General features: G+C 38.6%; 1 protein-coding gene across 4 annotated transcripts in view; it reads right to left on the bottom strand.

Moving 5' to 3' along the window:
* KIF4A (kinesin family member 4A) overlaps nucleotides 1-16842 on the bottom strand; it is a 181445-nt gene that overhangs the window by 40310 nt on the left and 124293 nt on the right. For all 4 annotated transcript variants that reach the window (XM_079764681.1, XM_079764683.1, XM_079764682.1 and 1 more), the window contains 5 exons: nucleotides 15308-15411; nucleotides 14214-14358; nucleotides 13367-13477; nucleotides 5461-5544; nucleotides 4641-4754 (listed from right to left, as the gene is read on the bottom strand). In XM_079764681.1, coding sequence (XP_079620807.1) covers nucleotides 4641-4754; nucleotides 5461-5544; nucleotides 13367-13477; nucleotides 14214-14358; nucleotides 15308-15411 — 558 coding nt within the window. The remainder of the gene's footprint in view (nucleotides 1-4640; nucleotides 4755-5460; nucleotides 5545-13366; nucleotides 13478-14213; nucleotides 14359-15307; nucleotides 15412-16842) is intronic.

The raw sequence follows: 16842 nt of genomic DNA, 5'->3' as shown, positions 1-16842 counted from the left end.
AAAAAGAAGAAAGAGAAAGGCAAGAAGAAACACAAACATTAAGAAAAAAATATGACAACAAACATGTACTTGTCAATAATAACATTAAACGTAAATGGATTAAGTACACCAATCAAAAGACATAGGGTAGATGAAAGGATAAGAAAACATGACCCATATATTTGCTGTCTGCAAGAGACCCACCTCAGAACAAAGGATTCACACAGACTGAGAGTGAAGGGATGAAAAAATATTTTCAGACAAATGGAAATGAGAAAAAAGCTGGGGTTGCAATACTTATATCTGATAAAATAGACCTCAAAGTAAAGGCCATAAAAGAGATAAGGAAGGCCACCACATAATACTAAAGGGAGCAATTCAACAAGAAGATATAACTCTGGTAAACATATATGCACTCAATACAGGAGCACCCAAATACATAAAATAACTTCTGGAAGATATCAAGGGAGAGATTGATAGCAATACAGTCATAGTAGGGGACTTTAATACCCCACTGACACCACTGGATAAATCAACAAAACAAAAAATCAGCAAAGAAACAGCAACCCTAAATGACACATTAGATCAGATGGACTTAATTGACATCTTTAGAACATTTCACCCCAAAGCTACAGAATATACATTCTTCTCCAGTGCACACGGAACATTTTCAAGGATAGACCACATATTAGGACATAGGCAAAGTCTCTTCAAATTCAAGAACACAGAAATCATATCAAGCATCTTCTCAGATCACAATGGCATAAAACTGGAAATCAACTACAATAAAAACAATTCAAAAAAATTAAACACTTGGAGACTAAATAGCATGCTATTAAACAAGGACTGGGTTACCAGAGAGATCAAAGAAGAAATAAAAAAACATCATGGCAACAAATGACAATGAAAACACAACAATCCGAAATCTATGGGACACAGCGAAAGCAATCTTGAGAGGGAAGTTCATAGCTCTACAAGCCTACTGCAAAAAACAAGAAAGAATGGTAATAAATTATCTAACCCTACAAATCAAAGAGTTAGAATGAGAGCAACAAGAAAAAACCAGTGTAAGTAGAAGGAAGGAAATAATAAAGATCAGAGCAGAGATAAACGACATAGAGAGCAAAGAAACAATACACAAGATCAACAAAACCAAGAGTTGGTTCTTTGAAAGGATAAACAAGATTGATGAACCTCTCGCCAGGCTCACCAAGAAGCAAAGAGAGAGGACCCAAATAAACAAAATCAGAAATGAAAGAGGCGAAATAACAACAGACTCCAAAGAAATACAAGGGATTGTTAAAAAATACCATGAACAATTCTATTCCAACAAACTGGAGAACCTGGAGGAAATGGACATATTCCTGGAAAAATACAACCTTACAAAACTCAATCAGGAAGAATCTAAACATCTCAATAGGCCAATAACTATGGAAGAAATTGAAGCAGTCATCAAAAAGCTTCCAGCAAACAAAAGCCCAGGGCCAGACAGCTTCACAGGGGAGTTATACCAAATATTCAAGGAAGAACTAAAGCCTATCCTCCTCAGACTATTTCAAAAAATTCAAGAGGATGGAACACTTCCAAGCTCCTTCTATGAAGTCAGCATCACCCTAATACCAAAACCAGATAAAGACAACACAATGAAAGAGAATTACATGCCAATATCCCTCATGAACATAGATGCAAAAATCCTCAACAAAATTCTAGCAAATCGGATCCAGCAGTACATAAGAAAGATCATACACCATGACCAAGTAGGATTTATCCCAGGGATGCAAGGATGGTACAATATCCGCAAATCAATAAACATGATACATCACATAAACAAATTGAGAGATAAAAACCACATAGTCATATCAATTGATGCAGAAAAAGCATTTGACAAAATCCAACACCTTTTTTTGATAAAAATTCTCAGCAAGGTGGGGATAGAAGGATCATACCTCAACATCATAAAAGCCATATATGACAAACCTACAGCCAACATCATACTCAATGGGCAAAAACTAAAACCATTTCCACTAAGCACAGGAACAAGACAGGGATGCCTACTCTCATCACTCCTGTTTGACATAGTACTGGAAGTATTAGCTATCGCAATTAGGCAAGAAGAAGAAATAAGAGGCATCCAAATTGGAAAAGAAGAAGTGAAGCTGTCCTTATTCGCAGATGACATGATACCGTACATAGAAAACCCTAAAGACTCCATCAAAAAATTATCAGACTTAATAAATGAATTCGGCAATGTAGCAGGATACCATATTAACGCAAATAAATCTATAGCATTTCGATACACCAACAGTGAACTTACAGAAAGAGAGACTAAGAAAACAATCCCATTTACCATCGCACCAAAAAATTTAAGATACCTAGGAATAAACTTAACTAAGGAGGTAAAAGACCTCTACTCAGAATACTACAGGAAAAAAGATATAGAGGAAGACATAAATAGATGGAAGAGCATACAGTGTTCATGGATTGGTAGAATCAACACCATTAAAATGTCCATACTACCCAAAGCAATCTATAGATTCAATGCAATCCCCATTAAAATACCAACGGCATATTTCACAGACCTAGAAAGAACTCGCCAAAAATTCATCTGGAATAAAAAAAGACCCGAATAGCCACAGAAATCCTGAGAAAGAACAAAGTAGGAGGGATCTCAATACCAGATTTCATGCTGTATTACAAAGCCACTGTTCTCAAAACAGCCTGGTACTGGTACAAGAACAGACATATAGACCAATGGAATAGAATAGAGAACCCAGATATCCACCCAAGCCACTATCCTCAATTAATATTTGACAAAGGAGGCATGAACATACAATGGATTCAAGACATTCTCTTCAATAAATGCTGTTGGGAAAATTGGACAGATACATGCAAAAAAAAAAAAGAAAGAAAGAAAAGAAACTAGACCACCAACTTACACCATACACAAAAATAAACTTAAAATGGATAAAGGACTTAAACATAAGATGGGAAACCATAAAAATACTAGAAGAATCCACAGTCAGAGTAATCTCGGACATATGCTGAAGCAATTTCTTCACCAATACCACTCCTAGGGCAATGGAAACTAAAGAGAAAATAAACAAATGGGACTACATCAAAATAAAAAGCTTTTGCACAGCAAAAGAAACCATCAACAAAACAATAAGAAAGCCCACTGTATGGGAGAGCATATTTGCAAATGTTATCACTGATAAAGGTTTAATCTCCAAGACTTACAGGGAACTTATACAACTTAATAAAAGGAAGATAAACAACCCAATAAAAAAATGGGCAACAGACCTAAATAGATACTTTTCAAAAGAAGACAGAAGGAAGGCCAAGAAACATATGGTCAAAGTCACTATTTATCCGAGAGATGCAAATCAAAACGACCATGCAGTACCATTTCACACCTGTCAGAATGGCTATCATCAACAAATCAACAAACCACAAGTGCTGGCGAGGATGCGGAGAAAAAGGAACCCTCGTGCACTCCTGGTGGGAATGCAGACTGGTGTAGCCACTGTGGAGAACAGTATGGAGTTTCCTCAAAAAACTAAAAATGGAACTCCCATTTGACCCAGTAATCCCACTTCTAGGAATATATCCTAAGAAACTAGAAACACCAATCAGAAAGGATATATGCACCCTTATGTTCATAGCAGCACAATTTACAATGGCTAAGATTTGGAAACAGCCTAGGTGCCTGTCAGCAGATGACTGGATCAGAAAACTATGGTACATCTACACAATGGAATACTATGCTGCTATAAAAAAGAAGGAATTCTTACCATTTGCAGCAGCCTGGATGGAACTGGAGAGCATTATGCTAAGTGAAATAAGCCAGTCAATGAAAGAAAAATACCACATGATCTCACTCATTTATGGATAATAAAGAACATTATAACCTGAACAAAAAGATAGATACAGAGGCAATAAAGCATCAAACAGACTGTCAAATTACAGTGGGAAGGTTGGGGAGGGGTGGGGGAGATAAGAGATCAAACGAAGGACTTGTATGCATGCATATAAGCATAACCAATGGACGCAAGACACTGGGGGGTGAAGGCATGTATGGGAGTGGGGTGGGGGGGGGCAATGGGAAGATATGTACACATGTAATACCTTAATCAATAAATAAAAATGATAAAAAGAAGTATTGATACACACAACTACATAGATGAATCTCAAAACTATGTTTAATAAAAGTCAGAAAAAATGTATTATTCAATTTTTAGAAAATTATAGAAAATGAAAAGAAATATATAATTACAGAAAATAGGGAATAGGGAAGAATTGCAAAGGGTACAAGTTTTAGTCGTGATGGATGTTGATGTTATCTTGATTTGGTGATTTCATGGGTACATGTCTGTGTCTAAACTTATTAAATTGTACACTTTAAATATGTACAATTTATTACAGGTCAATTATTCCGCAACAGAACAGTCAAAAAATTAACTGAACCTCAAAAGGGGTAGGGATAGAAAGGGTTCTCTACTTTTGGTCTTTAACAACCATTCATATATTCATATCTTTAGGAAATAAGGCTTTCAGGCAGACCTTCATATTTTGCAGTTTACTTCTAAATGAAAAGAGAACTATTTCCCATGTTCACCTTACCCAATATACAAAAAAGAAAAGGCCATTCAAGCTGTCCATACCTTCACTCGAGCTGCAGTGCCTTCCATTTCACGGCTCTGAGTCTCTTTCCGCTTATCTGCGACCTCCCGTTGTTTTTGGAGAGCATCCTTGAGCCTCTTGTTGGCAGCTGCTGCCTAAATAAAAACGGTTCACAGTAATGTTGAATTTAAAGGTAAAAAGAAGAACATTATAATTTTCAGCATATTAGTAAAGAAAAATAAAAAATTCTATGGTTTGAGTTTCTCTAGGAACCAAGTTTATAGGTCTCCATGTCAAATGTGTACTTCCCCTAGGTTCTAAAGCAGATACTGGTCAACAGTTACTGCTTTAGAGCCCAAAAGAGAGGTACACATTTCAAGGAAGTACTGCAGGCTTGAAAGTGTATAGAAATGTCACATATATATTATTCTGTGACTTTTTAGAAAGAAGCAAGCCCAATTAGAAAAAAAAATCCTTATTTGGATAGTACCACTTCATCAGGTTATCTGCTCATAGTTCATGACATAGAAACAGGAATCAAAACTTCGGAATTGCTAGTCAGGACTGGTATCCCCTGCCCTGGCTGGGTGGCTCTGTTGGTTGGAATGTTGTCCCATACACCAAAGGGTTGCAGGTTTGATCCCCAGTTGGGGTGTGTATGGGAGGTAACTGATGGATGTTTCTCTCTCACATCAGTGTTTCTCTTTCTCTCTCATCCTCTCTAAAATCAATAAAAACATATCCTTGGTTGTTGAATACTGATTGGCATCCTTAGTTTCTCAGGACACTGGCTCATTTAAGGGATACTACTTTGCCTGAATCTAAGCAATACACTTGACCTAGCAGATTGGAATTTCTTACCTCTTCAGTTTTACGTCTAAGCACATTAGACTGTTTCTGGAAGTTTCTTTCGAGTTTGAGCAGTTCATATTGCCTCTTTCGGTCCTGAGAAGAAATGAGACAGACAGCTAGATAAAATAAAACCTTATAATATAAATAAAAAGTATTTCAATGGTATAGTCATTATGGAAAACAAGAGGTTCCTCAAAAAATTTAAAATAGGCCCTGGCTGGTATGTTTAGTGGTTAGAGCACTGGCCCACCCTGAAGCATCACAGGTTTGATCCCTGGCCCTGGTCCGGGCGTTTGTGGGAGGCAACCAACCAATCTCAATCAATCAATCAATCTCTCTCTCTCTCTCTCTCTCTCTCTCTCTCTCTCTCTCCTTCTCTCTCTCCCTCTCTCTCTCTCTCTCCCTCACTCTCTCCTTCCCTCCCTCTCTCTCTAAAACTCAATAAAAAAAATCATCTGGTGAGGATTAACAAAAAAATTTTTAAAAATAGAACTACTATAAAATCTAGCGATCCCACTATTGGTTATATATTCAAAGGAAATGAAACCAGTATCTTGAAGGGATATCTGAAAAGATGAATGGATAATGAAAATGTGGTACATATACACAATGAAATATTATTCAGTCATAAATAAGAAGGAAACCCTGCCATTTGCAACAATACAGATCAACTTAAACTAGGCTAAGAAAGACAAATACTGTATGATGTCTTATATGTGGAATCTAAAAGTCGAACTCATAGAACCAGAGAGTAGAATAGTGGTACCAGGGACTGGGGGATAGGGAAAAGGTTAGTCAAAGGGTACAAATTTCAGTTATAAGATAAACAAGTTCTGGGGATCTATGTATAGCTTAGTGACTATAGTTAATAATACTATATTGCATTAGTTAAAATTTGCTAAGAGAGTATAAAGTATTTTCAACACACTAACAAAAGGGTGATAGATGTGACTTCTCCAAATTTATTCTTGTCTTTCAAAATTATTATGACTATTCTGGGTCACTTGTATTTACATATGAATTTTAGGATCAGAATGTGAGTTTCTGCAAACAAGTCAGGTGGAATTTAGATTGGGATTGTGAAGGTGTACATCAATCTAGGGAGTATTCCATCTTAAGAATATGAAGTTTTCCCATCCATGACCATGGGTTATCTTTCCATTTAGATCTTTAATTAATTCAATGATGTGTTGTAGTTGTTAATGTCTAGGTCTTACAACTGTTTTGTTAAGTTTATTCCCATGTATTTTATTCTTATTGATGCTTTTATAAATGGAATTGTTTTCTTAATTTCATTTTTTAAATTGTTAGTTGCTAGTGTTTAAAAAAAATCTGATTTTCACACATTGAACTTACACACTGCAACTTTGCTAAACTCGTGCATTAGTTCTAATAGTTTTTTAGATTTTCTAGGATTTTTTGTCACCTCTTAACAGAGGTAGTTTTGCTTCTTCCTTTCCAATCTGGATGCTTTTTATATATTTTTCTTGCCTAAGTGTCCTGGCTAGAACCTCCCAGACAATATTGAATAAAAATGGCAAGAGCAGATATCATTGTCTTGTTCCTGATCTTAGGGTGAAAAGTATTCTGTCTTTTATCATTAAGTATGATGCTAGTTGCAGGGTTTTCATGAATGCCTTTTTATTAGGTTGAGGAAGTTCCTTTCTACTTGTTTTTTGAGTGTGTTAATTATTAAAGGATTTTATCAAATGTTTCTTTTGTGTCTATTAACATGATCCTTAACTCTAATAATAAGGTGTATTACATTAATTGATTTTCAGATGTTAAAGAAGCCTTGCATTTTTTTTTTTTTGGACCTTACTTCGTCATGGTGGATCATCTTTTTATATGTTGCTGGATTGATCTATATTCATGAGATGTTGGTCTGTGGTTTTCTTTTCTTAGAATGTCTTTGTATGGTTTTGGTATCAGAGAAAATACTGGCCTCACATAATATTTTTGAATTCATTATGTGTCTTCTGTATATAGTATATATTAATAGATCTTGATTTTTTAATTCAGTCTAACAATCTCTGCCTTTTGAAGAGATTGTTTAATCTATTCAAATTATGCTACTGACATGACCAGATTTATGTTTTTGAGTTTATATTTTGTTTTCTTTTATCTTTTTGTTTGTAATTTCCTCTTTTAATTTTATTTTTATTTAAAAAATCTTTATTGTTGAAAATATTATAGATTTCCCCTTCCCCCGCATTGCCCCATCCACCTGGATCCCACCTCACCCCAGCAGTTCACTACCCTATTGTCTGTGTCCATGGATAATATATAAATGCATGTAAGTTCTTTGGTTAATATCCTCCCGCTTGCACCCCCCCCCCATCACTCTGAGATTCATCACAATTTGTTCTTTTTCATTCATTCGTTTATTTTGTTCATTAGATTCTTTGTTCATTTATTTTGATTTTTAGATTGAATTATTTATAGATATGTATTTACTGACATTTTATTGTTCATATTTTTGTTCTACTTTCTTCTTCCTTTTCCCCCTCTCCCTCCTTCTTCTTCAAAAAGACCCTTTAATATTTCATGTAATACTGATTGCGTGGTCATGAACTCCTTTAGCTTTTTCTTGACTGTGAAGCTCTTTATCTGACCTTCAATTCTAAATGATAGCTTTGCTGGTCAGAGTAATCTTGGTTGTAGATACTTGCTTTTCATCACTTTGAATATTTTTTTGCCACTACCTTCTGACCTGTAAAGTTTATGTTGAGAAATCAGCTGACAGTCATATGGGTGCTCCCTTGTAGGTAACTAACTGCTTTTCTCCTGCTGCTTTTAAGATTCTCTCTTTGTCTTTAACCTTTGGCATTTTAATTATATGTCCTGGTGTAGGCCTCTTTGGGTTCATCATGTTTGGGACTCTCTGTGCTTCCTGGACTTGTAAGTCTATTTCTTTCACCCAGTAGGTTAAGTTTTCTCTCATTATTTTTTCAAATAGATTTTGAATTTCTTGCTACCTCTCTTCTCTTTCAGCCCCTCCCCCCTCCCTGCCCATGAGAACGTTGGTACACTTGAAGTTGTCCCAGAAGCTCCTAACACTATCTTCATATTTTTGGGTTCTTTTTACTTTTTGCTCTTCTGCTTGGGTGTTTTTTGCTTCCTCATATTCTAAACCACTGATTTGATTCTCGACATCCTCTATTCTACTGTAGATTCCCTGTAAATTCTCACTAAGTCCCTTGAAGCTTTCATTAAGTTCCTTAAGCACCTTATAACCATTGTTTTGAACTCTATCTAGTAGTTTGCTTGTTTCTGTTTTACTTAGGTGTTTTTTCTAGAGATTTCTTCTGTTCTTTCATCTGTGACATATTTATTTGTCTCCACATTTTGGCTGCTTCCCTGTATTTGTTTCTATGTATTAGGTAGAGCTGCTATGTCTCCTGGAATTGGTAGAGTGGCCTTGTGTAGTAGGTGTACTGTAGGACCCAGTGGCTCAGCTTCCCCAATCCCCTAAGCTGGGCTCTAGGTACACCCCTGTGTGGACTGTGTGCACCGTCCTGTTGTAGTTGAGCCTTGATTGCTGTTGGTATCACTGGGAGGGATTGAACCCCTCATCTCAGGCCAATTGGCTGTTATTACCAGTTGTGACTATAGTCGAAGAGCCCCTATGGAGCAGGACTTACTTCAGTGGGGCTTTGGTGCTCATTGAGTCTGCCCCTTTAGTGTGTTGTTTTTAGATGTGGTAGGGTTATAATCTGAAGGGTGTGTGGTCTGAAGCTGATCACTTGGTGCACTGGCTCTGGGGCCTCCTGGGAGGTGCAAAGTCAGCTACTCTCTGTGTTCTGCCTTGGGCCACCTGGCACGAGCTACAGAGCAATCTACAGGTGGCTGCTACTTGTGTTAGGGTTGGAGGTGCCCAGGAGAAGCCAAGCTGTGAATCTTGGCAGACTGCTGCTAGTCAGGCCTGTGGCCACTTATCGAGAGGTATGGGGCACACTGAAGTCAGCTGCTACTTGTTTGAGAGATTTTAGAAAAGTCTGAAGCCTGAGCCAGGACAAGCCATTCACATGGAAAAGCCACAGAAAACAGTTTGGGTGGGGATGCAAAATGGGTGGGGTGGGGTCTCAGGGAATCACCAGGGTTGGGCAAACTGTGTGGGCCAGGTTGATGAAGACTCAGATCTGGCACCTGCCAGTCAGCTCTGTGGTGGGGAGGTCTCTGTAATGGAACAATGACCTCTGCCAGCATTTCTTCTGGGAGAAAGTTGCCCACCAGTTCCTGCCCAGATGCCAGACAATTTAGTTCTTTCCTGTATGTTCCTCATCCTTTCAAGCTAATGCCCCAGCACTGGAGCTCAGAGACAGTGAGGCCTAGTAAGTCTGTGCATGGACCCTTTAAGAGGACCTGCCTGGGAATCTTAGCAGCCCTTCATCTCCCTCAGCCTCAATCCCCACTGGTTTTTACAGCCCAAAGTTATGGGGACTTCTTTTCCCTGCACTGGAACCCTAGGCTGAGGGGTCTGGTGTTGGGATGGAACTTCTTGCTCCTCATGGGGGACCTCTGTCACCAAGATATCCCTCCTGATTAAAAACACGCCACACATGGGTGTCAGGACCAGCCTGTTCTGTGCCTCCACCTCTCCTACCAGTCACAATGTGGCTTCTTTAATTCTCCAGTTGTAGGGCTTCCATTCAGCCGAATTTCAGGCAATTATGAATGATGGGTGTACTTTATTTTAGCTGTAATTGTGATGTGGTTGTGGGAGGAGGTGAGTACCACATTTACCTACACTGCCATCTTGACTCTCCTTCCTCTATCTTTTATCTTTTTTGTTCCTTTATTCTGCCTTTACTGCTTTCTTTTACATTAAGGGAATACTAGTATAAATAATTTGTAGTATAGCATAGTAATTAGTTTAATGATTATTTCACTATATTTTTGAGTTACATTCTTTTTTTTTAATTTCAGAGAGGAAGGGAGAAGGAGAGATAGAAACATCAATGATGAGAGAGAATCATTGATCGGCTGCCTCTTGCATGCCCCCTACTAGGGATCGAGTCTGCAACCCGGGCATGTGCCTTTGATTGGAATCGAACCCGGGACTCTTCAGTCGGCAGAGTGATGCTCTATCCATTGAGCAAAACCAGCTAGGGCTTGAGTTACATTCTTAATGATTGCTCTAGTGCTTATAATAAATATCTTATCAGAATCTACTTCAGATTTCTATTAACTTAATTCCAGTGAGGTATAGAAATGTTATTCCTGTATTGCTCTGTTCTCTCTTCCTTTTTTGTGTTATATTGTTATGCATTTTTAGTCAATATATAACCCAAAATACATTATTATAATTATCCTATCTAATGAAAGAGTAATATGCAAATTGACCATCACTCCAACACACAAGATGGCTGCCACCATGTGGACACAAGATGGCCGCCACAAGATGGCCAGCAGGGGAGGGCAGTTGGGGCTGATCAAACCTGCAGGGGAGGGCAGTTAGGGGTGACCAGGACGGCAGAGGAGGGAGGTTGGGGGCGACCAGGCCTGCAGGGAAGGGCAGTTGTGGGGGGACCCAGGCCTGCAGGGGAGAGCAGTTAGGGGCAATGAGGCTGGCAGGGGAGGGCCAATTAGGGGTGACTGGGTTGGCAGGAGAGGGCAGTTGGGGGGGACCAGGCCTGCAGGGGAGGGCAGTTAGGGGCAATCGGGCCGGCAGGGGAGCAGTTAGGCATCAATTGGGCTGGCAGGGGAGCAGTTAGGCATCAATCAGGCTGGCGGGGGAGTTGTTAGGGGGTGATCAGGCTGGCAGGCAGAAGCGGTTAGGGGTAATCAGGAAGGCAGGCAGGTGAGCAGTTGGGAGCGAGCAGTCCTGGATTGTGAGAGGGATGTCCGACCGCCCATTTAGGCCCGATCCCACTGCCTAAATGGGCAGTTGGACATCCCTCGAGGGGTCCCAGATTGGAGAGGGTGCAGGCTGGGCTGAGGGACAGACCCCCCACCCCCATGTACGAATTTAGTGCACAGGGCCTCTAGTATAATTATACTTTTAGAATTACCTATGCAATGCCTATATTGGCACTCTTTGTTTTTGTGTGCGTGTACAGATTCAAATTACTGTATCACTTGCTTCAGTCTGAAGTTCTTTTAAGTATTTCTTGTAACGTAGATCTTCTAAAAACAAATGTATCTGGCTTCTGTTTATCTGGGAATGCCATTATTTTTGAAAGAAAACTTTGCTCTCTATAAGATTCTTGGTTGATAACACCTTCAGATTTTAACTTCCCTAAATAAAGCCAGTACCCTTATGGAAGGCAGGATTCCTATGGCTGTTCCTATGGCCAGCCTTTCTCCCTGGGCAGAACCTTGGTACCATAGCTCAGGATCTGGAGGCAGACACAGCATCCTACTTCTTAGAGCAACATTTCTGTTCTGAGTTGGATGCTGGGCTGGGGCACTAGACTCTATTTTTCTTGGCTTGCCTCTCCTGACATGGAAGTGACATACTATGGTTAGATGGGTTGGGACAATCAGGCCCCAGTATTACTGGCTTTCTGCATCAGCGGCAGAGTTTCCACCCTATACATGAGGACTAGGTGGAAAAAGGGATACACAGACTTCTTAGCTGCTGTTGCCTGAAACAGAGGTGTAGTAACATGGAGCTGAAGGCAATGAAACAGAAGAAACAATAGCCATAGAATGGAAACTGGAGGGTCGGGGGAGGGAGTTGGTTATGGCTCAAATGCCACAGACTCTTGCTATTCTTACTGAGATTTAGTAGAGTTCCTTGAATAATTGTTTATTTGGTTTATACCCTTAGGACAATTTCCAGACCTTATAAATAGTTGTTTTTATAAACTTTATTAGCTGTGCTTCTTTCACTGAGTCCACAAAACTCCTCATGCTATCTACCATTCTGAAAGTATTTCTAATCTTATTTCTTGACCCAACGTATCACATTCTGGCCAATTCTAAAAATTTCTCCAAATCAATGTCTTTTCCAGTGTGCTTTCCAAGAATGCTGCTACTATTCTAATTTGGGCCCTTACTATCTTTCGGGATGATATAATGTCTTAACTTGTGTTCTGGCTTCCGATTTATCAATACTTCAGTTTGTTCTACACATTACTCCCAGATGTATCTTTCTAAAGCAGTATTTTGCTAATATCACATTGTTTCTCAAAAACCTTAAAAATCTTTACTCTGCTAACAAAATAAAGTTCAAACTTCTTGGATCTTTAACAATTCAGCTTCAATTTGTCTTTCCAATAGAATTTTCTACTACTATTCCACCTGGACCATTAGTCATGCCTTGAATATACCTACAAAGTTGTCATTTCCTGCTGTCCCATCTATCTGGAATGCCTGCATTTATCTCTAACAAAATCCTCCCTATTATTCAAGGGTTGTTCACCTATTGTCTTTTCACTCCGACTAGAAGTGTGCTTCCCTTTCTTAATTACTTTGGTGTTTTAGACCAGCGGTTGCCAACCGGTGGTCCGCAGACCACTTGTGGTCTGTGAGGTCCAAAAGGTTGGTGACCGCTGTTTTAGACCATTTGTAAAGCACAGATCTCTTTATTCTTTATATTGGTGAAAACCATGTTTATGTCTCACATTCCCCTTATACCAGGCTTCAAGGGCAGAGTTCATATACCACTCATCTTTATATTTTCCAAGGTATATATAGTGGATAATACCTTGCACCCAGTAGACATTTAATAAATAGCTGTTAAATTCATGAATGTGTCACATTTTTGGAGACACCAATTATTTAAAATAAAAAAAAAGATTTCATGTCAGTCAGCCTAGAGAAGGGTTTATTACCTTTGAGGAGTATACTTATCTATTCTTTTTTTTTAACTTTATATTTATTGTTAACATTATTACAGATGTCCCCATTCCCCCACCCCTTTGCCCACATCCACCCAGCTTCTGTACCCCTTCCCTCTGGCACTTACCCGTTCTTTTAATTGGATTACTTCTTTGTCTTTTTGTTGCTTCCATTGTCTAAATTTCTCAGCATCCTCTTTCATCTGACGCATTAACTGTACCCGTTGGTTTTTCATCACCTATAAAAACAAAAACCAGTACAAGTATTAGTCATCTGCATTTACTCTAGGTTGATGTGCATATGGACAGACTAACCATTAAGAGAGAAAACTAAGCTGAGAAAGCCGCCAATAGATTTTATGATTAAGCTTATCATACCCCTTGCTGTGCTTGCACAGGTTCTCTGAGTATAGACTACACAAATAAACACTCTGAAGCAATAAAACCAAAAATGTACCTACAAGCTAAATCCAGTCCTAAATTCATGCTATATAAATGAAGTTTCAAGGAAATATCTACTAATCCTCAAGAACAAATCCACCTAGCAACCATTATATCTAAAGGTTTTAGTACAAGTAGCCTGAAGCAACTACTTTGCAGATAAGTTTGAATATTCAATAGCTGAAAATTTTCTCTAGGTGTCTGTCATTTTGCAACTACTTTACAAAATTATTCCACATGATCATGGAAGGTGGTCAGGATATTACCACTAAATATTAAGGTACTTTTTGCCCTTTGGTTTCAGAGAATCTAACATTAAACTCTGAATGTCAAAGAAGGGTTTTGTTATTCAGATTCGAGACGTCCACTAGAACAATGTTCTGCAAAAGGAACTTTTGTGGAGATTCACACACTTGAAATGATGACCCTGCCTGGTACTCTCTCACATGAAAACACCTCTATAGTATAATTCCATATAGAACACTTATGCTTATAAGTTTCAGTAGGATAAAATGCATGGATAGAGTTTAATACCCGTATCTCCTGGTTCAGTTTGGAGATGGTACACTCTGTGGATTCTTTCAGCTTCAGAAGTTTGGACTGTTCATTCAGTTTCTTCTTTAGATCAGCTATTTGACCCTCTAGCTCCTGGAGACGTTTGCGGCGGCGCTCACTCAACCTAAACACAGATGTTGTAGAAATGAAGACTAGAAACAGCAAAGCCTGACTTCAAAAGACACAATGTTAGACTCCCAGGCTCACAACCCTGATACATATAAAATAGGTGGCCGTCACATAGCCATCTTTAAATATGAATACCACCCAAACAATCAAAACTGCCTTAATAATGGGGCCTTAATACAGAGTCAAAGAACAATTTTTTTTGAGTATATAACAATGCAATTGCCTCAATACACGCCAACCCCCATACCACTATGTGTTAAAAGGATGGTTCTTTGAAGCCATTTCACTTCACTTTAGCTGTAAGAAATAATTCTCATAAGTATGAGATAGAAAGTAAACATTTAGCATAACTTTTAAAAACATTACCTTTAGACTCAATAGAAAGATATAACAGTCACTGAGTAAAAAGAAGATAGAATAGCCAATAAGGCAGAAGTTTGAGGGAGAGAAGGGTATTCTGGTTATCTATCTTGGTTTTATTCTTAACTAAGAAATAGCTGGATTGGTTTTTCATTTACTAGCCTGGACATTAATTCTATTCACAAACTAATTTACCATCAGTGCAGGGATAAATTGTTGCCGTCTGGTAGGTCTGATAATTTTTCAAAATCCAGCTCAAATGCTAACTTCTTGTAAAGCCTTCCTTGATCATACCAGCCTAAACTGATATCTCCTGCCTCTGAACTCTTAAAGCAATTATTGCCTAAGAAATTTATGTGGCTACTAATCATGTGCTGTGTTGGGTTACAGCATTCTTTTATTGTCATCATGAGATGTTATTAAAAACCTCAATTAAATAACTTTTCTTTTGCTTAGGTCTCTCCTCCACAACTAAGTTTAAAATTTGTGGGTGCAGGATATGGCTCTTTTACTTCTCTACTTCCTCCACAGCTCCTCATACATAGTAGGAAATTTGATATGATATTTATTGACTTTATTCTTACTTGGCTTGGTTGATATCCTTTTTTGTTGTCTGAAGTTCAAGAACCAATTCTTCCTTTTCCTTTTGCAGATTGATGACTTCCAATTCTAGATTTTTAATGTTATCCTACAAATGTTATAGGTCAGAGAGAAAGAAGAGATTAAAGGCAAAGGAAGAAAATCATTTGAACATTCCACGTTTAAGAAACTATGCACTCAATTTCACCACTTCAATTGCATACTAAAAACATTTGTACTTGATTTGATGGAGATTAATGTCATGTAGTGGGAAAAGTATGGACTTGGACCAAAAGGCTGGGCTTAAGACTTGATTCTAGCACTTACTATCTAAATATCTTAAGGAAAGTAACTTCATTTCTTTTCGCCTTAGTTTTTGTGCAGAATAGAATTAATATAGCAGGCATGAAGCTACTATCTTTATTTTTTAAATATATTTTTATTGACATCAGAGAGGAAAGGAGAGGGAGAGAGAGATAGAAACATCAGTGATGAGAGAGAATCATTTATCAGCTGCCTCCTGCACCCCACACTAGGGATTGAACCCGAAACCTGGGCATGTGCCCTGACCAGGAATGGAACCATGACCTCCTGGTTCATAGGTTGATGCTCAACCACTGAGCCACGCAGGCAGACTACTATCTTTTAAAAGGCCTGCTTGTAAGACTAGCCCATGGCTCATGTCTGGAAACTTGGATTTGGGTAGAGTTTCCACCATTCTCTAACTAATGAGTGGCTCGCTATGCCTAAACTGTTCAAAAAATATAATTTATTCTAAATACATGCTTTCCTTCTGGGAGTTTAGAATTTTGATATGTGCTAGGCAGAGAACACTTATATAAATGACCCCTGGTAAAATCCCTGGATTCCTACGCTCAGTGGAACCTCCCTGATAGACATTTCACACGTGTTGTCACAACCCATTGCTGGAAAAAGTAGGCACATACTGGGTGATTCCACTGGGAGAAGATTCTTAGAAGCTTGTACCTGGTTTCCTTGAGATTTTGCCCCATGTGCCTTTTCCCTTTGCTGATTTTGCTTTGTGTCCTTTCACTGTAATAAATCTTAGCTGTGAGTATGACTATATGCTGTGTCCTGTGAGTCCTCCTTGGAGAATTGTCAAACCTGGGCGTGGTCGTGGGGGCCACCAAGCATTTCCCTATCTATATAAACAGGTAACAACATTTACCTCACAGGGTTGTTGGAAAGATAAATAAGACAAAAAAGTAGACATTTTGTAAACTGTAAAGGGGTGCACAAACATCCTTATATTCAGAACTTTCAAACATATGTACTAGTATTCAGTAGCAACTGTAGTTCTGCATGCATTTAGGAAACCAATTCTAGAAAGTTAAGTTTGGTAATTTTCAAGATTGGGAAAACCCAATGAACAGATTCTTTCCTGTTATCATAACTAAAAAAGATGAGAGGAAAATAGGTGACTGAGTGGTTGACAGCCAAGAAGATTATAAGCAGGCCTTAGACCAGTAGTGAAATCACACAAAGAAGCAGAGGCAGGTTAGGTGGGGTTTTATCAAAC

The sequence above is a fragment of the Cnephaeus nilssonii genome (genome assembly GCF_951640355.1).
Source record: "Cnephaeus nilssonii genome assembly, chromosome: X".
NCBI classification, from domain to species: domain Eukaryota; kingdom Metazoa; phylum Chordata; class Mammalia; order Chiroptera; family Vespertilionidae; genus Cnephaeus; species Cnephaeus nilssonii.
This window is presented reverse-complemented; position numbering and strand designations above follow the sequence as displayed.